This window comes from Pinus tabuliformis, chromosome Q (genome assembly GCF_031772625.1).
Source record: "Pinus tabuliformis cultivar Carrire ecotype Pingquan chromosome Q, CPIR1, whole genome shotgun sequence".
Taxonomy (NCBI): Eukaryota; Viridiplantae; Streptophyta; class Pinopsida; order Pinales; family Pinaceae; genus Pinus; species Pinus tabuliformis.
The window spans coordinates 1,377,221,165-1,377,246,604 of NC_142296.1; the positions used below are offsets into that span (position 1 = coordinate 1,377,221,165).

General features: G+C 36.6%; 1 protein-coding gene across 1 annotated transcript in view; it reads left to right on the forward strand.

The window, feature by feature from the left end:
- The window catches only part of LOC149225072 (pentatricopeptide repeat-containing protein At4g13650-like), a 33,904-nt gene extending 16,327 nt beyond the window's left edge, over positions 1 to 17,577 (forward strand). The window contains exons 3-4 of the mRNA XM_089388343.1: positions 10,349 to 12,691; positions 15,651 to 17,577. Coding sequence (XP_089244469.1) covers positions 10,349 to 12,583 — 2,235 coding nt within the window. The 3' untranslated portion in view covers positions 12,584 to 12,691; positions 15,651 to 17,577. The remainder of the gene's footprint in view (positions 1 to 10,348; positions 12,692 to 15,650) is intronic.
- The last annotated feature ends 7,863 nt before the right edge of the window (positions 17,578 to 25,440 follow it).

Consider the following 25,440-nt stretch of genomic DNA (forward strand, 5'->3'; position numbering starts at 1 on the left):
TGATCTTCTTTTCGGAGAGGAAGGTGCTCTGAAGTAAGAATCTGTCCAATCGGGCTGAAATGTGCTCCACCCCAACTCTATTGTTTGTCCATGTGTAAAGCCCTGTTTTTGGCTTAAAGTCCAGTAAATCCCATTGTTGAATCAGGTCTTCCACGAAGGGTAGGAAGTGGTCCCTGCTGCTGATTCCTCCTCCTTTTCTCCTTTGGGTCAAGGATTAAATTGAAATCCCTGCTAGAATTATATTCTTGGGAGAGTAAGCATCCAGGAAATCGGACAGGGTTTGCCAACAATGTTTCTTTTTTGCATAGAGGACAGGGATGTAAAGATTAAAGAGAGAAAAGGTAATCTTACTAGCAAGGTGCTGGAGTTCAGTGTAAATCCAATGTTGCATTTGGAAGGAGCTCTCAAGTTGAAATTTGTCTTCCTCCCAGAGGGTGGCAAGCCCACTGCATGTACCCCTTGCACTTACTGCTTTTCCGACTTTTGTTTTCCATTTTACTTTGCTGAGGTCAAGAAGGGAATCCCCTTCTATTTTAGTCTCTTGGAGCATGAGGATCTCGGGAAATTCTGATTTCAATAGGTTCTTGACTACTTCAGCTTTTAAGGGATTCCCCAGTCCTCTGCAGTTCCAAGAGACTAATCACATTATTTACTAGCAGAGTTGGGGGGGGGGGGGGGGGGGGGGCAGTACCTCCCTTGGGAGGCCTGGTTCTAGTATTTCTGCCGATGGACATCTCAATCGTGGGTTGGCTGCCTTGCATTTTTTGTCTCTTTGCTTCTTCTTCTCTTGCCTCTGTGAGATTTCCTCCCAACTCTTTTCGAAGGCCTCTCGGTTGCCTCATCTTCCGAGGATCCAGAAATCTCTAGAGTCTTCTTCCTTGTCATTTCTGCATAGGTTGGGGAGCTAGAGACACCTCTTGGAGTTCTGGTTTGGAGAGGGCCTGTTTCCTCCTGTCTTTTATCTTCTTCCATAGTAATGGCTTGCTGTTCTGCCTCTTCTTCTGCTGGTTCTGGGAGTTTTTCTGATGTACTGAGTGTTTCAAAGGGATTGATGGATGTGTCTGCTCTTGGAGGGACTGTGCTCCCCTCCCCTTGTACTATGGGAGGAGTACCACTGCCCGTGGGCACCCCTTTCCCTTTGATTCTGTTGTTTTTCTTAGCTGACGTTGATTTCTGGACATGAGTCCATTGATCTCCTTTCGCTTTCTCTGCCCCCTCCCATGCTTTCTTTTTACAATGCCTGGCAAAGTCCCCATAACCATGGCAATGCTGACATTTAAATGGGAGTTGCTCGTAATCTAACACTTGAATGTGAGACCAGTCGACCACCATGAGTTTTATAGCTTCAGGGAGGCCTTCCTCCAGATCAACTTCTACACAAATTCTCGCGCAAGAGTATTGGTCCTTCCTTTATGCTCGATCGATGTATTTACCCAGTTTATTGCCTATGGTTTCTAAGGATTTGGGGTTTCGGCAGTGCAGAGGTAAATGAGGCAAGCGCACCCAGACAGGGATAGCCGAGGGCACATCCTGAGTCAGATCGAAGTCCGGAGTCCATTGATTCAGGTACAAACCCTGAGGACCCATGAAATACAGGCCATTTTTGAATATGAGATTCCTTTCTTCTTTCACTTCAAATACGAATACAAAGAAGCCTTTGCCGATGAAGTGGCTTTTGATTCCTTTCTTGACAAGAGATCGCCAATTCCTTTGCACCCAGGCATCTACAGTGTTAGGTGAGGACCATAGCGCAGTGAACTGCCCTATAAGCCTTCGTTTTGCTAGGTTCAGAGCCGATTTGCACGGTTTTTCAATCGACAGAGCAACTGTGGGGATGGTTTCCATTTTTTTTTACAAACTTTCGCTGATTTTCATTTGTTGGCCGTTTATTGCATGCCTCTACTAGTTTCTGAAATGCGGATAGCTCAGGTGGAAGAGGAGGGTCAAGCTCGGGGCCCCCTCCTGGGGCCAAGGCGATGCTGCTGTGCAGAGACCTTGACTATATCGGTGGTGATGCTCCTCACGCGCGTGCAAAGCTCCCAACCTCGTTATTTTCTACTTTTTTCCCCTATGTTGACATGTTTATGTTTTAAGTATGGGGGTTTTTACGCAGTGCATTATATTAGATATCATTTTGGGATTCAACTGCGTTAAGTAAGATCATTCACGTATGACCATTGCCAGAGGAGTTCTGGGATGGGTGACCTCCTGGGAAGTCCTGGTTACCGGGTGCAAGCCCCGGAAGTGATGATTGATGCTATGTGATTCGTTCTCCACATTTCACTAGTTTCAATCCCACTTCTTCACCCCTGTGAGCATCACCCGATGCAATGAGTGCTAAGTGAACTATTCAAAAATCATGAGAAATTAGTCAGTTACGACTACCTCTCATGGAAATGGTCATACGTGAGTGATCTTACTTAACGCAGTTGAATCCCAAAATGATATCTAATATGTTTATGTTTTATCCAAGTGTTAGAGTGCTTATTAAAATGTCAAATTAATAATAAAAACACATAAACACAAACAATGTGATATTTTTTTCTAACCTAAACTTAAAACTAATTGGATATTGAGACTACTATATGAGTTCATGGGCATTATCAATAATTATTAGACAAAATCTCCTAAATCTCTTAAATGATATGTTTGTATTTTATTCATATGTTATAATATCTTGTATTATTTCACAAATAAATTAATAATAGAAATACATGTTTGAATATAAAATATAAAATATAGTATGTGATACTTTTGTTTTGGGAAATCTTTGTGAGGAAATCCAAAATGTACTTCTTTATATAAAATATGTCATTTCTAGTGAAGGTTGGTATATGCTAGTGCACTTTATTTAGGGGATTTGAAACAAATGCTTTTTAACAAAAAAGAATTAGTCAAAAGCGTAACAACATTGACAACTAGTGGTTCAACTAACTCATTGGGCATTTTTTTCAAAGAAAACCTTGTAGGGAAGCCTACCTGATGCTTCTCCATATTCATGGATGATTTTTCTTGTGAACATGTTAGCATAAACTAGTTTGCTTAGAGGAATTCAAACTAAATACCTGTCGGCATTGATCTAGACAAATGCCAAACAAAATTGATGACAATTGATTGAGCTAACCTCTTTAACTAACTAACACACACATAATAATAAGTTATATATGTGTTCCTAGATGTTACTACTTAAATTATTTTTTCCTTGCTTAAAACACTATCACTTACTACATTAATCTTAACATTTGTTAACCATTAATTTGATTCCATTTTTATTCATAGGGTCATTAGTTTGTGTAGGCACTAAATGTTAAATCCAATGTTCTCCAAACTTCCCTTCATTTTGATATAAAAATGAGAGTATGATGCTACTTAGCAAAAGCAAAATCATCACCTCCTTGTCTTGTACAATTTTTTTTGTTTTGCATTAAGTAATTTGTATAATACATTCAACCTTTATCAAATAAATTGTGTTTGCACTTTATTCTTATTTATCAAAACATGATTTTAATAATAAAAATAAATTGTAATTAAGTAATTTGTATAATACATTCAACCTTTATCAAATAAATTGTGTTTGCGCTTTATTCTTATTTATCAAAACATGATTTTTATAATAATAATAATATACAATTTGTTTTTATTTCTAGAAGTTAAAAAAATATTTCTTATAGTTCATTTTATCAATATCAATAAACATATCTAATACCTCATCTTGTTCATTTGAATATAAATCGAAAAGATCATTTACCATTGATTTCCTTGTCAATATTTATAAGTATTTTAATTGACATAGTATTTTAAATGTGATGAATACAATATAAATCAAAAGCTCATGGACCATTGATTTCTTTGTCAACATGTATAAATATTTTAATTGCCACATAGTATTTTAAAATGAGTGTTGTCTAAACATGTTATGTTTTGGAGTTTTTGGTTGGAGTTTTGCAAATTTCTTTGTCCAAATCTTAGTTTTTGTTGTTTGCAATGGGTTTTTGACTGCATATATGTATTCAACACCTTGAAAAAATCCCTAGGACACTTGGATTGTGGAGAGTTTACAACTCAATCTTGTGATTTCAAGAAATACCTATCGGATTCTAAACAAATTAAGACCAAAAAATACATTGAAAAAAAACCTCCAAAATGCAGAACAGATTGACTATGGCTTTCAAAATGTGATAAATACAATCATGATTTGTATTAATTGTATGATAACCAACATAAATAAGTTTTAATTGACATGACAAAACCTTGCATGTGGTGGTCTAGATATATTTCGGTGTGCCTAGTTTATTGGAATAAACAAATTACTAGTTTAATGGGGAATAAATGAATGAATGTAGTAAAATTATTGAAAATAAAATAAAAATGGAAATACTTGTTAATGCAATAAATATTTAGAAATGTTAAAATAATAGACAAAGTAAGATTATTAGGTTCAAAGTATTCATCACGTTAAATATTATTATAAGAATTTATGTTTGTGACACATTGTGGAAAACGATAAATCATCATTGGAGAAGTTGAGACCTTCAAAAATTGTTTCAACACCTTTTGAATTGTTCATATTCATATATCACCTTATCATTTATAACATTTTTACAACTGGAGCTAAAAGTAAGATTTACAATAACTAGAGATTATGACATTTTTTGCATAATTCTCACCAAATACTTGCAATCACTGTTAATTGGGTCTAGCAGGTCTAGCTCTACTGGTTGTGGGATAGAACGTTATCCTTTCCACTAAATTCTATTTCCATAAGTGACATGTTAAACTCATAATGAGTCTATTGTTATAACAACTTTGAACTTTTTGTGGAGAATTAGGAAGAAACTTTGGTCCTTTTAAAGTCAGTTCTTTTAATCTTTATACCTTTTTGTTCCTCCTAGTTCCATTTCATTTGAATGTACACCTCTCCTTCTTTCTCGTGCCTTCCATTCTTGCTTTTGGCCCCTTCATTCAATTTTTTAATATTTTATCCTCGTGTTGATGTCTTATATATGTGTGTGTGTTTGTGTTAATTTCTCTTATTCTCCAATATAATATACGTTTTCTTTATCTAAAGCCAATATTGATATTCTTAATCGTTGTACTCCATAAAATATAATTTTCTTTAAAGCTTTCCAATTTTGACCTTTGTGCTCTTATTTATATTTGTAATATTATTTTATTGAATATATATTTTCTTATTTGACGTTTGACTTGGTCCTTTGATTAGTTTATTTTTAATTCTTTTAACAACTATCTTCTTGAGTTTATTATTAATTCATTTAATGACTACCTTGTGATCTTTGTTATTTAAAGACTCCTTAGAACTCTTTGACATCATCATGCTTTATAGTCCTTGATGATGGGTGGAGTGTCCACCTAAAACCTTAGATGGATCAAATCCTTTATACAATTTCTTTCAAAAATTCTTCACAACACGAACAACTATGAAAACCTACTCACAAACTTTAAACTTTATTATTAATCTAACTTCATACCTAAAAGAATATAAGGTTTACCTTTAAATACAATCCTTAAAATATATATTTATTCACATTTTCAGATATAACTTTTATTCTAAATATGTTTCTAGAGTTTCTAGATCCTATTTTCTCTCATTCAACATCATCTCTTTGGTAAGGTGTCAAAGTGAGAACAATTGAGGTGGTTTTACAATTGTATTATATATTAAAATAGTACAATGTGACATTGTGATAATAGAGTTATGGGCTAAATTTTCTTGCCTCTCATATTATCTTTTGTTCTTTATATTTCATTAATTGATATAAAACCTTTTTGAATTTTTAAAACAGAGGGAATTCATGGTAAATTTCCGTGAAATAAAAATTAAATAAAAATATTCATGAGTAGATTCATTTAATATTTCTTTTACGCTAAAGACATTTATATTTATTTTGAATAAAATTCACTTTAACCTATTTTTCAAGACTTTTTACTTTAAGATTAATTCATTTTTCTTATTTTAAAATTTTAAATATTTTTTATAAAAAGATGATACAAGTTTATAAAATAAATAAAGAAACATTTATTGAAATTATTATTATTATTTTTTATGTATTTAATGAAATTAAGATTAGGAAAAATTGTTTTATAATGAATTCATTTTTTAATATTATTTATAGTAATTTAAATTAATATTTTTATAAATAATTTTTATAATTTAAAGTCTAATTTTATTAATATCATTTAATAGGTTTTAAAATCCATATTTTAACATTTAGTTTCAACCTTACTTTTAAAATTTAAATGTCAATATTAATATAAGTTTGTTAAAGTAAACCGAGTGAGTTTGAGTAACTTAGTAAGGTGAAGAAAAAATAATATGATAATGTTTTTCTTCTTGGCTTTTAAAGGCGAGAGGAAAGTATGATAAGAAGGGATTGTATTGATATTATTTACAAATTTACTATTAAAATGAAAAAGGAATTTTTTTTATTTTTATTTTTTATTTTTTAATTTATATAATAAAATTAAAATAACTAATAATATAAAATTAATTATTTTATAATAATATTTTGTAATATATTATTTAGATAATGTAATATAAACATATCATTATAGAGGGGGTTGGAATTTTTATTAGCTCTATTGAAAAATTGAAACTCAATTTACGTGGGAATTGGGTCATGCTACTAACAACCAGGTGGAGTTTCTAGCTCTTTGTAAGGGCTTGGAAATTGCCTTGAAAAGAAATGTATCCATATTTTGTGGTTTTTGGAGATTCAATAGTAATAATTCGACAAGTGTTCAAGGCTAAGTGTAGAAGGAGTAATGATCTCTCTCTCATTCTACGCTAGGTCCTTTTATTGACCTCAGTTTGAACACATAGAATTCATCCATGTCTATAGGAACCTTAACTCCATGTGGATGCTTTGGCCAAGCGTGACTCTGATATGGTCCAAAGATTACTCGAATTGGAAAGGACTTTAAAATTGCCCCTATCCTATAACATGCCAAATCTTACCCATTTCCTTTTGAATTTAAAACTTGTTCCAACGAGAGCAAATTCGTGTCTAACGGAAAGGACCTCTGGTTTCCACGATGTACAATCTCAAGGTATTATTGCTGCCTAGGAAACTTAGGGATTCGAGTTGTCAGTTTCCTGAATTGCCATTTTTTAAAATTCCTTTCCAAGTGTCCCTTTCTCTCACTTAGGTGTCAAGAATCCTTTTCCCTCCACAATTTCAAATGGTTTTTGCATTTATATTCCTTCATGCAAGTTTGGTGGCATGTCATTTCGAACCTTGTCGATCCTTCGCTGAGAAGGGAAATTGAATTAATGTCGCTGTTGAGTGTTGTTATCTCTCAGTGTTCTCATCGTCCTTTATCGATCTCTAGGTGGGATTTGGTTTTGTAATCCCCAATGGATTCATGGACTTGCCTCACTATTGGTTAATAAAGATGTGTTGCATCCCAAATTTTTAATGGTGATTACAACTCTGGTGGTTCTTCGAAGTTGGCGAATCTAAATGGAGTGATCAACTTTTGGTGGCATCGTTTCTTCTATGGCATGGTAGACCCCTCTCCCCCTCTTGACCTCGACATTGTGGATCATTTGATTGATAAATTGCTAGATTTGCTCGAAGTGTTAAGGCAGAACCAGGATGAAATGATTGATCAACAACCTCAATCCTCCTAGCTCCTTGTGGAGGCTAAATTCCTTAAGATTATTGGTAGTTTGGAATTTTCCTTCAATGATCTTCGCGAAGAAGTGACAACTTTTGGTTCCAGGATTACAGCTCTAGAGAATGTAGTTGGTGGCTTCATATAGTTTGATAATGGTGGCGATGATTCTAGTGTTGCGCTAGGAAGAAAGAGGCTTCGAAGCCAATGAAAGAATTGCTCCCTTGGGAATGGTCTCTATTGACGGGCCTCTGGTTGGGTCTCTCCTTTTTTGATAATCTAATCTATGTTGCAATGTAAATATTTCCTGGTTCTAGGAGCTTCTTGTAAAATGATAATTAGATATATCTTCAGCTTTGGGAAGAACTACAACCTTAAATGTTGTATGATTTATAGAAAATCTCCAGAGTCAGATCTCAATAAGACTTTGTAAGGGCTCTGACCCATTCTCCAAATTTGGTTGATATAAATACTATTGGTTTAAAAAAAATATCATTATAACAATATTTTATAATATATCACATAAACATGTAATAACAATTGATGTAAAATGAATTGTTTTATAAAATAATATTTTTATTGTAATATATTGTAGCATCATATAAATAATAATTATAAGTTAGAAAGGGATAACTCGGGATGGCACTGAGTTCATTAATAATGTTAATATTAAAGTGAGGGAGAATGCTATTACATAAACCTAAGGATTTGTACCTTAAATCTAATTTTCATTTTGGGGAAAAAAGAAAGGAAATGCCTTACTAATGACCATTCTTTTATAATTTTATTCGTGAAGAATTATACAATATGTAAAGAGATATAGAGTGATAATTGAGAAGGTCAATATAACTTACAAGTAAGATTTCCTTAGGCTCCGTACAAGTGGGTGTAGAGTTAGGAATGTTTAAAGAAGGGGGATTACGAAACCCATGGAAAATCCATATTCATACATGAAGATGATAAAATGTTTATAATGTAGTAGTAGAGATGAATTGGTATGGGCAAGAATTGTTGATAGGGTTGGGGTTCAACTTGCTAGAGCATTTTGGGAAGCTACATGAGGACATGAGCACTAGTAGGTGTAGAGATTGTTATTAAGGTTGGGGTTCAACATGTGGGAGCAATTTGTGAAGCTACAAGATGAAATGATTGAGCTTCTTTACATTGACACTCAAGATTTAGTGAGGAAGCCAATTTAACACAACATGAGCATATTGTACCAAATTCTCCTACTTTACAAATGACTTGCAAGTTAATGATCTTCCATAAATTACACTAACCATTGCCAATGCATTATGAACAAATTCACATGTTCAAATTCAATACTAATTCTATTGGGGATAACATAGTTTATAAGTACAATCTTGAAATTGTGAGCATACTTATTTAGGTTCTCACTTGATTCTCTACTCTTCTCTAGAATTGAATATCTCTCTAATACTCATTCTAACTATTTATCCCAATGTATATCAACATTTTGACATTTCAATTCTTTGGTCAGTTTTTTGTCTTCTTTTACTTCACGCTTGAACTTAATCCTATTAAAAATACATATAAACTTGTGAAATAAATAAATTAGCATTGGTTTTATAATGGTGAAAAACTCTAAACAAAATAAACCCTCCTCTCATATATCCATTATATTTTCATGTGTCTTTTTATAATGGTGAAAAAGCTTAAACAAAATAAAACCTCTTCTCTCACATATTCATTATATTTTCATGTACTTTCATGATGATATAAAAAATTATCGGCATAAAACTAGACTCTAAAAACAATATCATACATTATTAAGATTTTTTCACCATCAAAGTAGATATCACTTATCCTTGTACATATAAATTCTTACATATAGCTTTTACCTATAGCTTTTCATGCTAGATAATATAGTCTGAAACAACTATCATATCCCTTGCATTTCATGCACACAAGACACTCACTGACCTGCCCATTCTCCTGTTACATGAGTGATTAAAAAAGTGGGAGTTGCATTTCCAACATTCTCACCCCTAACAAGCACTCGTTATCAATCTAATATCTTAACTCGTTATCAATCTAATATCTTAGTTAACTCTTATTGGAATCCAATATCTTTGTTAACACATAAATGATCCAATATATAGAGTGAGATTAAAATAATAGTTTGGTAAGAAAATTTCTAGTATTAAATAAGTAATTGAAGTTGTTTTTAGTGTGTTTTTTTTGGATTTTCTGGTGTTAGAATTAGGTGAACAAATTTGAAATCCTACTGATAAATTTGAGATAAAATCTTAATTTGTGTTATTTAAATTGGTTTTTGGACTGATTTTTTTGATTGTATATATAGATTTAACAATCTGAAAAACCTCTAATGCATTTTGATTGAGCAGAAATTACCTGTCAAATTTGCAATTTCAATAAATTCCTACCAAATTTTAGAAAAATTAAACTAAAAAAAACTTAAAAAAAAACGCTAAAAGAAATCTTTACTTATTTATTATCACCTTCATCAAATGAAGCCATTACTCTTCCCAACACAGTAATTACCCCCACACTGCACCGTATGACTCAACATCTAAAATCCGTATAACTAAACATCGAAGTAATAGCGTTCGTGATGCCTCGTATTCCAAATCTGTCCCATCACTGTTAAATTCTTTGCAACACAAGTATAATTCCATCGTGGTTCCAAAGAGAACGACGTAAATTAAACTTTGATAACATGATATAACCGATGGCTGTTTCGGAAAAACGAATGAAGCTTATCAAACTCATGAACGATGAACTGAAAAACATGATACTTGCTATTCCGGTTCAGTACCATCCCTCCCGTTGCTGGAATTCTTATTGCAAACTACTTCACATACGCTTTTTTAAATTCAAATCCAGACCAAGTTTAACACCAATAACACAGTTGGTAGGCCCTGATATCTTCTTCAGTAGCAATGTCAAAACCCATATTTCCCTCTTGCAGGAATGCGCTGACATCAACTCACTTTGCCAACTGCATGCGCTTCTGCTGATAACTGGATTTGAGCAAAACCCCTTTGTGGGCACCACGCTTGTCAAAATGTATACTGAATATGGAAATTTGGGGAATGCACTCCAAGTGTTTGACAAAATATGCCAACGGAATGTTTTCTTATGGAATGCTATCATCCTAGCTTATGCCAAGAATGGGCTTTGTGAAGAGATTCTGGCATTTTATCATCAAATGCAAGATGAAGGAATAAAACCAAACAACTTCACCTTTTCGTTTGTACTCAAAGCTTGTGCCGAGTTGTCAGATCTGAAAGAAGGCAAGGGTGTACATGACCACATTGTCAACAATGGAATAGAACCAGATGTTTTCGTCGGGACTGGACTCATTGATATGTACATAAAATGTAGATGTATAGATGATGCACGCCAAGTGTTTGATAAAATGTCTCAAAGAAATGTAGTCTCTTGGACTGCCATGATTACGGGGTATTCTCAGATTGGTTATGCCAAAGAAGCATTGATGCTGTTTAATCAAATGCAGCAATTAGAGGTGAAACCCAACTCCTTCACCATTACAAGTGTGATCTCGGCATGTGCAGAGGTAGGGGTTTTGCAGCAAGGTAAATGGATTCATGATTATGCTGTTAGAAGTGGGATGGAATCTGATATTTGTGTGATGAATTCACTTGTAGACATGTATGCTAAATGCAGAAGTATAGAGACTGCACGTCGATTGTTTGATAAAATGTCAAGGAAAGATGTTGTCTCATGGAATGCAATGATTGCTGGGTATTCCCAGAATGGACATGCTGGCGAGGCTTTGGAACTCTTTCATCAGATGCAATGGGTACGTATGTTGCCTAATTCTGTAACCATAGTAAGTGTGCTGCAGGCATGTGCTCATTTAGGAGCTCTGCATCAAGGCAAGTGGATTCATGGCTATGCAATTATAAGTAGTTTGATCTCAGATATCTCTGTGGGAAATTCTGTTGTGGCTATGTATTCTAAGTGTGGAAGTCTAGAGCTTGCTCGTCAAGTATTTGACAGAATACCTGAAAATAATATAATCTCATGGACTACAATGATTGCAGGATATGGAATGCATGGGCAGGGTGAGGAGGCCATTGCTCTTTTTTCTCAAATGCAGCAGAAAGGGGTGAAGCCAGATCATATCACCTTTGTTTGTATCCTGTCTGCATGCAGTCATGCAGGTCTAGTGGATGAAGGCCGACATTACTTCGAGTTAATGAGCCAAAAGTATTGCTTCACACCCAGGTCGGACCACTATGCTTGTATGGTTGATCTTCTTGGCCGTGCCGGCCTTTTAAATGAGGCTGAAGATTTTATAAAAATGATGCCAATAAAACCTGATACTGGTGTGTGGGGAGCCCTGCTGGGTGCCTGCAGGATTTTTTGTAATGTTGAGCTAGGAGAGAAAGCAGCAGAATGCCTTTTTGAACTGGACCCTGAAAATGCTGGATATTATGTGTTGTTGTCAAATGTCTATGCCGCAGCTGGTAGGTGGGATGGTGTAGCAAAGGTGAGGGTCATGATCAAAGAAAGACAGGTGAAAAAGTCACCTGGGTGCAGCTTCGTTGAGGTAAATAACAGGATTCATGCATTTATTGCTGGAGATAAAACTCATCCTCAATCTGACAAAATTTATGCAATGCTAGAGACCTTGTCTAGGCAGATGGATGAGGCAGGGTATGTGCCTAGTACAAACTCTGCATTGCATAATGTGGCAGAGGAGGTCAAGGAAAGCATACTTTATGTTCACAGTGAGAAGCTGGCTATTGCATTTGGGCTTCTGAGCACAAGCCCTGGAACCCCTATCAGGATCACAAAGAATCTTCGTGTTTGTGGTGACTGCCACAATGCCACTAAGTTCATTTCCAAAATAGTAAGCAGAGAAATTATCATGAGGGATAGCATCCGTTTTCATCATTTCAAGAATGGATTATGTTCTTGTCGGGATTACTGGTGAAGCTGATCAAAAGGGGAAACACGCGTGTCTGCACAGTTGCATGCATATTGATATTACTTTCGGAGTTTGGCAGCCAGAATCCAACTCTTATTTTTGTTTCTTTTGAAGGTATTGTTTTGATATTCTGTGTATGGATCTGGAAATGAAATGGGGGATGGGCATGACCTAGTTCTTGAATTTTTTTGTGTGCGTTTACGAACTGAGCTTAAGTCATGAAGCATATCTATAATAATTCTTTATTGTTCATGCCATCTTTATATGATATTTAATAGGGTGTTTAGGACAAACTTTGAATATCAATGTTTGATGCGACATGGAATTTTGTGTATTTGTTTAAGGGTGACTATTTGATGATTTTAATGGTTTGCAACAGCAGGATGTATGTTTTCCCAGACCATGTCCATGACAAAATGTTAAACTAGCTAGATTAATCCTAACCTTGTATATATTAAGCACTGAGAGGCATAAAAAAATCTCGCGTGCAAACCTCATTCTTTTTGCATTCTCATATACTATATAATATATGTTGAGGTTTGCTTCTGATGTTCCAGAAATCAAAATTTCTGCTTCGTCCCCTAGATGTAAGGCTTTCCTATCTGTGGAAAAATTCCTAGCAGGAAAGTCTATGGTGCAATTGCCAAGTCGCATAGATGTCGAACACTGGTTGGAAGAGTATTGGCTTCCTTTGATGAAGGGCTAATAAATATCTTCCTTTGTGTTAGCGGTTATGTCACTTTCTTGTTTCATCTCAAGGAAGATAGAAATTTGCTCTTCTACAGTGGCCTCTACGTCATGGGGCCTCTGGGTTTGTGTTTGAATTGTTGACACTAGATTCAATTCCAAGGAGGACAATCCTGGAAGTGTACCAGTCTGGGTCCATCTTCTGTGTTTGCTATTAATTTTTTGGCATGATCTGACATTCCATGTTATAGGCACTAGCAATGGACAAATTCCTAGACAGGGCAGCCACCAAATCCAAGTGGTATACCTGTGCATGCATCTGCGCTAATGTTGGTTTTGAGAGAGGGCTCCCTGAAGCAATACAATTAATATTGGATTGCTAGTATCACCTCCAGAAGCTGGACTATGTGCAACTCCCATTCCGGTGTAGTGTGTGCCATGAATATGTTCACATCAAAAAAGATTGTGAGAAGGGATAGCCCACTGCTGCCTATCGAGACAAGCAAACAATGCCAATGTTTGCTAGGAAGAAATGTAGGCACCTGTCAACTAAGCCATCTACCCTGCCAGTTTAAACCTCCAAAAATCATTTCACTGCTCCAAGCAAGGAGTGGGAAAGGAGCCACAAGAAGTCCTTAGAAGATTGATAGGAAGAAGATGAGTGCAAAAAGAAAAAAGGTGAAAAATACAAAACTGGAGAAGAAATACAGCAGCAAAATGGTGAAACAGCAAATCCATAATCCACCGAAGGAACAATAATTAGTGACAGCAGGGAAATATGTTCCCTTAGCCTAGGGGTAACAAATGCAGGCATTAGAACTCTCCCTAATGCAGGTGTAGTGAAACAAACATTAAGCTCTCTGCCAGTCATGAGAGGGAGAAAATCTGGGAACAAGAAGCTAAATGGAACAAAGCATTGGGATTACAATCCTCGCTTGCCAAGTTTATCTACTCCCTTTGAGGCTTGTTAAAAATTTAGGTATGTTCTATCTACGTATCATGCTATGTATTTAGTTTGTAAAACTTGTCAAGTAGCTATGTTAGAGCATGGAGTTGGTGAAAAAAGTGTTCACCGTCCTGCCCATCCTGAGATAGAGATGGACCGATATGAGTATTGGAGATAGATTTCTCCCATTTTTTTGATATAGCAAGCTGTACCGGTATGGATACAACCCCCTAATTTTAGTTCAAACAATATCCATTAGTGTGAGAAAAGATGTTTGAGGTTTGCACCTGGCCTTTTTTGATCCCTATCAATGGGTCATAGATGATAGATCCAAGGATAAGATGGATTTATGCTAGTTTATGGTTGTTTAAAATTTAAATATAGAAAGTGAGATAAATATGATGTCATTTTATTTTATGGTGAAGTCTTTAAAAATAAATATATAAGATGTTGGATATTTTTCTTCATTTTATTTTATTAGTGTGAAGTTTGAACATACCCACACGTGGGGATCTCCCCCAACCCGGTCTATCAAGCACCTTGCTTCTTTTGGTGCAAGGAATGAATATGGCATGAGAAAAGTCTGGTTCTTACCCATTTTGAACTTGGAGGCAGGTTGCAGTTAATAAACAAACAATCAAGCTCTTCTAGTTGATTATGTGCCTTTCATCAGCGTATCTGCTTGTTATAGCAGCATATTGTTACATTTTGAATAATCATAAAAACTGTGACCGATTACTATGTGAAATGGACTCTCCAAAGGTCGATGATAGGGATATTATTGTAGGCTATCCATAACCTTCAGCAATATTTAAATCGTTTAAGCTCAACATAAACTTTCAATATGTTTCATTAGTCTGATCTTTGGCTACCAATATTCCATCCTTCCTATTGACATACTCCAACGGCCTCCTTTGTGGAGTTCTATAGTTAGGTGTTCGTGCTTCAACATAGATAGCTAATTTTGTGTTTGAAGGATATGCCTCCTTTTCAGTTACTTTTTAATTGTGTTCTTAATATATTTCAGAATCTTCAACGGTCTTTTTGGTGGAGTTCTATAGCTAGGTGTTTGTGCTTCAACCTAGATAGCTACTATGTGTTTGAAGAATATGCCTCCTTTTCAGTTACATTTTTTTTGTTCTTAATATATTTTAGAATCTTAACAGCACTTCCCTCTCTCCTTTCTAACAAAGGACTAATTAAGTTCAGTCTATTGACTGCGGCTGGTGCTAATTCCAGATTAACATTTGCATGGATTTACAAGTTTTTTACACAATGTTGAATTTATAGCTATTGTAATAATTACAAGGATGTACAAGGATGTAAATATTTCTTTGCTTTCTCTCTATTACCAAATTAATTTCTTTTACTTAAATATTTCTTTTCTCTCTCTATTACCAAATTAATCTCTCTTACTTTTGTGTACTTGCAATCATGCAGGACTCATGGAGGGAGCTCGAAAAACAGTGATACAGCATGAGTCAGAAGTGTCATTCCAGAAACATTATGCTTGCATGGTTGATCTTCTCGATCATGCATATTATTTCAGATAGGCTCAAGACTTTATTAAGAAAGATGAAATTATAAGCTGATCCTGCTGTGTAGGTCCTTGTTTGATGCATCCAGAATTCATTGCGTTTTGAAGGTAGGAGGGTTGAACTGGAACATCTTGGCAACTTAGAGCTTGAAAATTATGGATTTATGAACTTCTATCAAGCATTCATGTTGCAGATGGCAGGTGGGATGATGCGGCAAAAAGTGAGAACAGTTAAAAGGCATTGGATTTCAAATGACACCAAGTTGCAGTTTACTTTAGTTAAATGACAAGGTATACAAAGTCGTTGTGGGAGTTAGATTGACACCTTCAATTTGAGGAATTTTATGAAACGTTTGCAAATCTGGGCTGGGCATATATGGAGGTGGCAGGTAATGTTTATAAGACAAGACTTATGCTGCAGACCAGGAAGAGGTTAAGGAATACATGCTTGGTAGTCACAGAAAAAAGTTGGCCATTACTTTATGTAGTGACACCCATAGTGGTGAGTTAATCTCCAAAATGTTCACTTGAGAAATTATTGCAAGGGAGCAACCCTTTCCATTATTTCAAAGGTGAATCGACTCTTTTAGAGACTCTTACCTACAATTCTGTTGGATATTAAAAGGAGAGTCCTGAAGCAAAAACGTTTTTCTTTTTTCTTGCAAGATTTGTAAGAGTCCTACTTTGTAACTGTCATATGGAAAAACTTTGTATCTCTGCGTGGAGAGTACCTTAGAGGTGATAGCATTGTGTGAGAAGCTACATCAGAAGATGCATTGCGAGAATGAGTTCATCATCTTGTGACTATGAGGAACTTGAAGATGCTGCCGGGGCCTTGCAAAGGTTGGCTGATCGTTTTCTTCACAATGATCAAAGCATTTGGAAGCAGTGAAACACGATCAATGGCATTTTTATCACAATAATTTAATAAAGATAAGGATGATGTGTGGATTCCTATGATAACATATCAAAAGGAAGATATATTGGCAATTGGTTTTGACCTTACTGTACATGATGATTAATGAGAAGCAGCAGTTCAAGATGGCATCTTACCTGATACCCATACATACAAATCATTTGTCAATGCATGTAGTAAGGATGGAGATATGAAGCAGGACTGGAGTTGTATATCATTTCTTAATGACATCATTATTATTAAGAGGTACTGTTGCTAAAAACTGTGTGCACGCAGGTACCCTGGGAATTAGCAAAGGGATGTCAAACCTTGCGTTCCGTGTAGGCTTGGAGCCTGCCATCCATTGGAGAAACTGCTTACAGTGATCTATTTGGCATAAGATCCAGTATTTCTTAGTAGAACAGGTCGAACATGTGTCTTATGCTAATGTACAAGATGATGGTTACACAATTGAAGTTGCAGTTTTGAAATGCAAAGTTGGTGTGTACAGTTAACGCTTTGATCCATAAGACAATCCATTGATGAAAAATATACATCTAACACTCGACTGATGTATATGAGCAAGGACAACGTCCTCTCAATTCCCAGCCTTGAACACTGTTTATCTGCTGATAACCCGTTAGTTCTCGAAGATTTGGCATGAAAAACAGCTGCGACATAATACTGGCCTATGGTGTGATAGTTCAGGACTGCGAACAGAGGTGCTCTGAAACATAGTGTCCTGGCAGACCGAAGATAAAGGGAAATAATAGGACTAGTGATTGTATGCATACACATTCATATGGATGCTGGAAATAAGTAATGAAGTTCTGACCTTACAAATTCATATTTAATTGAACTGGCCAACCTAATATATCATATGATTGATGATTGACATGAAGAAATTAAGGAGGTTTGACCTTCAAACTAATCCCTAGAGCCAACTTGTGTTTGTGGAGGTTTTAAAAGTGATCTAAGTTGAACAAGCAGACTCAACTTGGCTGACTTTAAACAAGTTTTGGATGGAGTTGATTTATGTAGTGTTTGGGGTGCCCTTTGGATAGTCATAAGCTAGGACTTGAATGATATTGGTCTGAACAACCCCTTTTTTAAAATCCACATGCTTCCATGCAAGAAGATTTGGAATCATTGCTTGTGAAGGAAGGAGAGTGTTTTGGTGGCCTTTAGAGGTTAGGATGCCCATATTGGAGCCTTATTTGTCCACTTGGCAAAAGATCATTTGAAGATTGTATGTGGAGCGTTGACATTTGAAGGGCCTTTGGTGGTTGGATGCTTTGCATTGAAGCCCCTTTGTCCTAGATTTGAGGAGACACATTACTTTGAGGGTTCATGCTCCTTAGAAATTGTACTTGTCTTGAAAAGGCCCTACATTGTATTATTTAGGATTATTTAATCAAACAAAAGAGTTTTTTACACCTTCCCGTAGGCTTTCACTTAGCAAAATATTATTTTGATGTATAAGGAAGTTGAGTCTCTTTCCCTATAAATAGAGAGACACTTCCTCTCATTTTCTCATGGTTAGACTGGGGTAAAAATCCTTTAGCAAGTCTGAAAAATTCTGTAATTTTACTTTTCTCTTAAATTTGGTTATGGATGGATGTGTTAAGCGATCTCTTGGAGAGAACCTGTTGATCTGGATTGCACTCTTTTCTTGGATGGATATTGGTAAAGCTTGGCTGAATTCACGATAATCGAAGTATGGACCTTTTTTATATTGGTTATGTTATGGATAATGGTAATTAAGTATTAAACAAGTGAGCATAGTATTTTATTTCCATTATCCCTCTTAAACAAGCCCTCCATCGATGTTCTGAGGAAGGAGTAAGTGAGTTCCTTCCCTTATCTCATCCTTGAAGATTGAGAAGCCTTTGATCAAGTTTTTAGGGATAGTGTGTAACACCCCAATCACCTACTTGGGTGTAGCACTACCTCTATAACCTAATATTTTTGAAATTTTCCTTAAATTAATTTCTTGTAAGATTTGTTATGCGTGTCTGATGGATTCTATGATGCAATGCTCTCATATATAGGTAACATAAATGTATAATTGACATATTTAATTTATTGTTCATACATAGTATGTGAAATTTCATAAATCATCACAATGGAAAACACACAAAAATAAATACTTATCTTTTAAAGTGAGCATTGACTAGCTGTAGACCTAAGACATTCCACCCAATGATAGACCACGTTGGTCATCATCTCTCAACAATGTGTCACCCTTGAGTTGGGGCCTCCTATCGACAAGCATAAACGATTACTTAAAGCCAACTATGGCACGTAAATGGTGCCAAATCATGAACATGATCATGATACCAAATTCTAGTGGCCTCCAATGATCAACGTTACATTACTCTTCAACCAACACAACTCAAGGTAGTGCACCTACTTTTCTGCACATGTAATTCATTCGCTATGCCATTTCATGGGTTTTCAACTTGACTGACTACAAATGCCTCAGAGCCTTGTGGCTTACAAGAGTTCCAATTGTCGTTAGGAGTTTTTCCCCTGGTACCTTTCTAGCTTCACACTAGGGAAACCTATCCTCCTTTTTCCAAATCCCACTTAGAATTTACTAGGAGCCAATCATGTCATGAGGTCACCCCTTCTTCCCTCCAGGGAGTCCAATCACCTCTTCCCTGTACAAAATGATGTAATGGATGATGGATTGACTCTAACACACTTCACTTTTATGTACATGTCCCTCCTTTTGACAAATGACACTCTCTAAAGTCACTTTATGGACTAAGGGCTTAAACTTGTGCCACCTAAGTTTAAGCCCTTCATCATTTATCCCTTAGACCCCCTTTCACATTCGTGGAATCTTAGCCCCCTATACTCTCTTGTTTGATTTGGCCTCCAACAATGGTGTATTTTATTAATATGCATGTGATTTCATATTTAAAAAATTATGCTATCTAGCCTCAAAAGATAAAAACATAGAAACACTAACCTAAAACACATGTACATGGGTTCACTGGTTCCAAGAATAGTTTTGGTTCACTAGCCTAAACATGATATGTATACAACTCATGGGTTATCCTAGTGGTTTTACATTCCCCTCCCCCTTATTTATGAATTGCCCTTAATGCATCTTATACATATATATGCACAAACAAAAATATTCAAAAAGATGAGGGTTCTCCTTCTTCATGGCATCTTCATGTTCCCATGTGGCATTTGTTAGTTTTTGTAGCATCAGAGGTGTTCTAGTCTCGAAACTTTGTGGAGAGGCTAAAACACAGGAGTTCTCCATAACCTAGAAATTGTTTATGGAAATTCCACCTAGAAGTCTTTCAATTAGATTATTAGTCTATTTTTAAATACTTCCCAAGTCTAAAATTAGGAAGAGGGGTTAATTAATCAAAAATTAATTGAGATAATGTGTGAATCATTTAGAAATTCACATGGATTGACTGAGAAATAATATGGGCCCTTGATTAAGTTTTAATCTTGGCCATTGGAGGTCCAATGAAAGGTTATAAGAAGAAGTCGATGGATAGATGGAGAACACACTTGTGGAGTTCGATCTCCTTGGAGAGTTCGATTTTTCCAGAGAGCAAGTAGTTGCTGGAAGAGTTCAAGCTTCAAAAGGAAGTAGAGAAAGTGAGGGGCATGGAAAGTTAGTCGAAGAAAGTTTTCCAGATCCGGTGAAGTGCAGTGCAGAGGGGTCAAAATTTCTTTAGGAGGTTGCGTAGAGGCTGCAGAGGGCAGTTTGATTTGTTGAGGAAGAAAGATGTTTTCAGTTCTAGAGGCCAGACAAAGGTTCCAGAGGGTCAAAGAAGTGTTTTTCTAGTCAGCAGCAAGTAAGACAATTTGACTTGCAGCTGATTCAGGCAGAGCAGGGAAGGAACTGTGCAAGGGTGACGTAGGCTTGCGCAAACACTGTTTGGACAACTCACTTGGAGCTGTAGTTAGAGCCTAGATTGCTAGTGGGGGTGAGGAAAATTCCTCACAATATTTTTGCTAGTAATTTCTCTGTATGATTGCCAGTTTTTGGCATACAGATTGTACTAAGAATTTCTCACTATATCAAAATAATATAAAACCCTCAGCTGCTACACTGATTTTCCCTCATTGGGTTTTCCCTGGGACATTTATCCAAAAATAACTGTGTTAATTTTGTGTGTGTGTGCTAACATATTTCTCAGTTTCAAGTGCTATTATTTTTCCACTATTTTTTTGTGAAGGTTGCAGTGTGATTTATTTAGTATTTGTCGTATAAAATAAGTTGTTAAATTAATTAACAATTAGAAGAATAATTTCTAGTTGCTGCAATAGGATTTTAGAGTTGAAATTTTCACATGGTATCAAAGTGTGAATGATCTGAAAGGAAGCTCAGAAGTGGAAGAAGAAAATTTCGTTGTTAAGAGGGAGCAACATGCCAAAATTTTCTGGTACTCTGCAGTTCCTAGCCAGGTAGTATGAATTGTTGGGCAAGGGTTCAATTTTTAGTTGCAAGGTGGTAGAGAATTCATTTTGCCCAAAAGAATGATTCCAACAAGTAGAGGGAGCAACAACAACTCAGGTTTTCGTTGAGCGGATTCTTTGGTTGGGCGCAGGGGGTTTTGCCATAGTTTGCAAAAGCAAAATCAACACCAGGTGGAAGAGAAATAACACACACAGAGGGAAAATTTCTCTTAGGGGATCTCGAGTTTTAGAGATCTAATTTTTCTAGTTAGAGATTGGCAATAACTATGAGCAATTTTTACTCACTCCAGTAGGGAGTGCCAATAATAGATCCAACAACTGAGCAGGGGAAACAGAGAGATTTTTGACCAGATTTAGAGATGGCCACAGCTGGGCTTAGAGATCAGGATAGGTTGGAGGGAGCCTCCAACTATGTCATCTTGAAGGCTAGGATGTCCTTCCTTTTGGATGAATATGCCTTGAAAGCTTATGTGGAGAATGTAGTAGCAGTACCCCAGGATCTAGATCATCTCAAGGAGTACAGAAAGGAAATGGCAAAGGCAAAGCGGATGATTTTGGATGGAGTTTGAGATCACCTAGTCTCACATGTGATAGATAAAGGTACGACCAAGGAGATGTGGGATGCTCTGTACAAGTTATTTTAGAGTTCTTTCGAGCAGCAAAAGATGTTTCTCCATGAGAAGCTGAGGATCATAAGGATGCAGAAGGGTGAAAGCATAGATGACTTCCTCACCAGAACTCAAGAAGTCCAAGATCAACTATCAGTTGTTGGGGAGGCACCCCAACCCAGAAAGCTTGTATGATTGGAACTGAATGGTGTCTCAGATGACCGACAGGTGTTTGTCTAAAGTATCTTGGGTAGAGGCAGATTGCCTAAATGGGACAAGATGTGGTTCGATCTACAATAAGAGGAGTTGAGGCGGGCTCTAGTAAAGAGAACCATGAGCAACAGTGCAACAAGGGCGTGAAGGGTGAGAAGGAAGAGGAAAATGTGGCCCTAGCATCTAAAGGTCCCAGTTAGGGGTAGGGGGAAAAGAAGAAGAAGGACCGTCAAAGGTTAGGTGCTTCACATGTGGTGAATTCGGCCACTACAATACACAATGTCCTCTCAGGAAGAAGGACAAGCAAGACCATGTAACAACGTCTACAAATATCGATAAGATGTCCTCTAGGCTAGAGGAAGATTATGCGATGTTTGTAGCTATACCTCCAGGTGAGAGGTGGGGCAATTTAGAACTATAGTTTGATAACAATGCTGACATGGGTAGGGTCCATTGAGGTGTCCTCCTCATGGATCATTACCTTGCTACGGGGGCCCACAATATTCAGTAACAGGATGGATCAATGTCTGATGATGCAGTCAGATCTAGAGTGACAATTGCAGACTAGTAGCAGTTAGGTGCTGAGGAGCGCAGTGCAGTGTTGGCAATAGTGCAAAGTCAACAATAGCACAAGTTCCTTGGTGGATAGTGCAGTGGCTAGTAGTAGTCAAGACTCGGGAGACAAATACATCATACTGAACACAATTGATTCAATATTTAGGATGCTTCTCAGTTGTAGTAGTTGCAGTTGCAACAACATTTGAGAGGGAGTTGCAGTGCAAATGCAAGGTTGATAGCAGTATGGAAGTGTCAACAACAAAACAGATGAAACATCATATTTTCATAGTGGTTTGTGGGAAGCAGTCAGGCATTAGCGGCATGACAAAGGGTGGTACAAAGACAGGGTGTTGTGGCAAAGTGTGCAACACTAGAGAGAACATTTTCCTCGCTGAGAGGGAATGTTAGTTTCTGTGGCATCGAAGGTATTTTAGTCTCGAAACTTTGTGGAAAGACTAAAATACAAGAGTTCTCCATAACCCAGAAATCATTTCTGGAAATTCCACTTAGAAGTGTCTCAATTAGATTATTAACCTATTTTTAAATATTTCCTAAGTCTAAACTTAGGAAAAAGGGTTAATTAATCAAAATTAATTGAGATAAGGTGTGAATCATATATAAAATCACATGGATCGACTGAGAAATAATCTGGGCCATTGTTTAAGTTTTAATCTTGGCTGTTGGAGGTCCAACAAAAGATTATAAGAAGTTGTCGATGGGTAGATGGAGAACACACTTGTGGAGTTCGATTTTTCTATAGAGCAAGCAGTTACTGGAAGAGTTCGAGCTTCAGAAGGAAGTAGAGACAGTGAGGGGCAGTGATAGTGAACTATAGGAATTTTTCCGGATCCTGTGAAGTGCAGTGTAGAGAGCAGCCAAAATTTCTCCAGGAAGCTACATGTTGGCTAGTTGAATTGTTTATTGATTAACAATCAAGTACCACATTAAATTGTCAACCTGGGAAAGTCTTTTATTTCAAAGGCTACCGCGTACTGTATGTACTTAACTCTAAAAGCATTAAAAAGCTGTAGTATACATAATTCTCACGTTATGTCATAACAGTGTACTGTAAAGATAAAATGAAAGCAGTTAATTTAAGATGACAAATCTGAAAAGAAGAGTGGTGGATGCTCTGTTATCAGAGGATCAGGATCCTATCCTCCAAGCAAGGACGTTCAGCACCTGCCCCTGTAACCAGATTGCTAATACACACTGCAATTCTAATTCACCGGTGAAGTACAGTTCAAACGATTAACAAAATAGAGTGCCAGTAAAAAGGAAATTATCAGAGGTAATGCTACAGAATCCAAAACAGAGTATCAACATAAAGAAATCACCAAACACGCTTACACCCTTGACAGAAAAGTAAATGGGTGAATCTTGTGAGGAAGGTGGGCCTGGTCCCTCTCACAAGATTCCCCAGAACACAATTGCTAGATTAGGTGCTCAGAACAATCTTCTATTCATCTGCCAAAAGATTCAGTTACAATAAAAGTTCAGACTTTGCTGTTGTCTTTTCAAAATTCCCCTTACAAAACTATTTTTCTCCCCCCCTTCTCTAATGTAGATGTCTCCTCTTTATAGAGGAGACATCTATTACAATAGATTATCACAGTTCATTCAGTTAACCAAAAATAAGAGTTACAGGATGCTGTTATAACAGTGCGACAGTGTATTCTTTCTTGAGTTTGTTTCTGTTACACAGCTGGTAACCGAACTTCGACCGTCTTCTTGGGATCCTCGTATTATCCTTCGCCGTTTCCCCATGGTTGCTGATTTAGTAAACCCGTGCTGTTCCTGATATTTTAGCAACTGTGTTTTACCCTTTTTGGACAATTGCTGATCATGCTGCGTCAGCGCGGAATTCTGGCGATCTTCAGATAGTTGCTGTTTGTTATTTCCAGTTGTTGCAAAAATAGCATTCCCCTGCTTTAGATGGTTGCCGTTGCTGGCTGTAGCAATTGCGTAGTTGCTGCTTCTGCTGTTGCAACAACTACGTAGTTGCTGTTTCTGGTGTTACAACAACTATGAATTATAATTCCTGCAAACTTTAGACAGTGCAGCGGTTACTTGGCAACTTAATTAGCTTTTCCAAAGATAAATATAAAGATATTCATGAATATGCAATGAACAATTAAACATATAGATATGCGGAGAATTACTTCATACCTTGGGGTGATTAAATCATTATGTAATCAAAGCTTTCAACTATTGAACTAAAAAGGATAATATTATGGCCAAAATATAAGGTCAAAAATGGTCAATTCTGAATCCTAACATCCCCCCCAACTGAAGAGATTGCATGTCCTCATGCAATGCTTACTCTGAGTCTGAGTCGGAGTACTGGGATGAACAATGTAGATTATTGAGACAATAGTTATAGGAAGTGGCATCAAACTTCTTTCTGAACCCACAGACAGTCTGTATTTGCCTCCATGCTGCTGCTTCTTCCTTGTTGGATAATCCAAACTGGCCCTTGTATTGTTCACCAGATAACCATAGAAGTGGAAATTTAAATCTGTAGCCAATCCAATTTTCAGCACAGTGTTGCATGCATCTAACATAGTAAGGTACCCTTGAGAGTGCTACCTGTAAATTAGGTGGATTATAAGGGTGATATTCCTGCCTCTCCTTGGGGCAGTTTTCCCAAAACAAGTTATTTGCCTTGACAGCCAAGGGTGCCTTAGTTCTCACATAGTGTTGACAGTCTCTCAGGACCACTGCTTGTAGTTGCCTGACGTGGTCCTTCATTTCAGGATCACTTATCATTCTTTGATGTTGTGCGATGAAGGTGGCTGCGTTCTGAGGTTCAGCCCTAATCCACAGAAGGCAATTCTGTTCATTATGTTGAGCTGAGGTAAAGGCGTTCTGACATGTAAGTTGGTTAGCTAAAAAGGAGATGAAATCTCTCAGCTGTATGTCGCCAACAACAGGGATCATATTCATGTTTCTTTCTTCGGACAT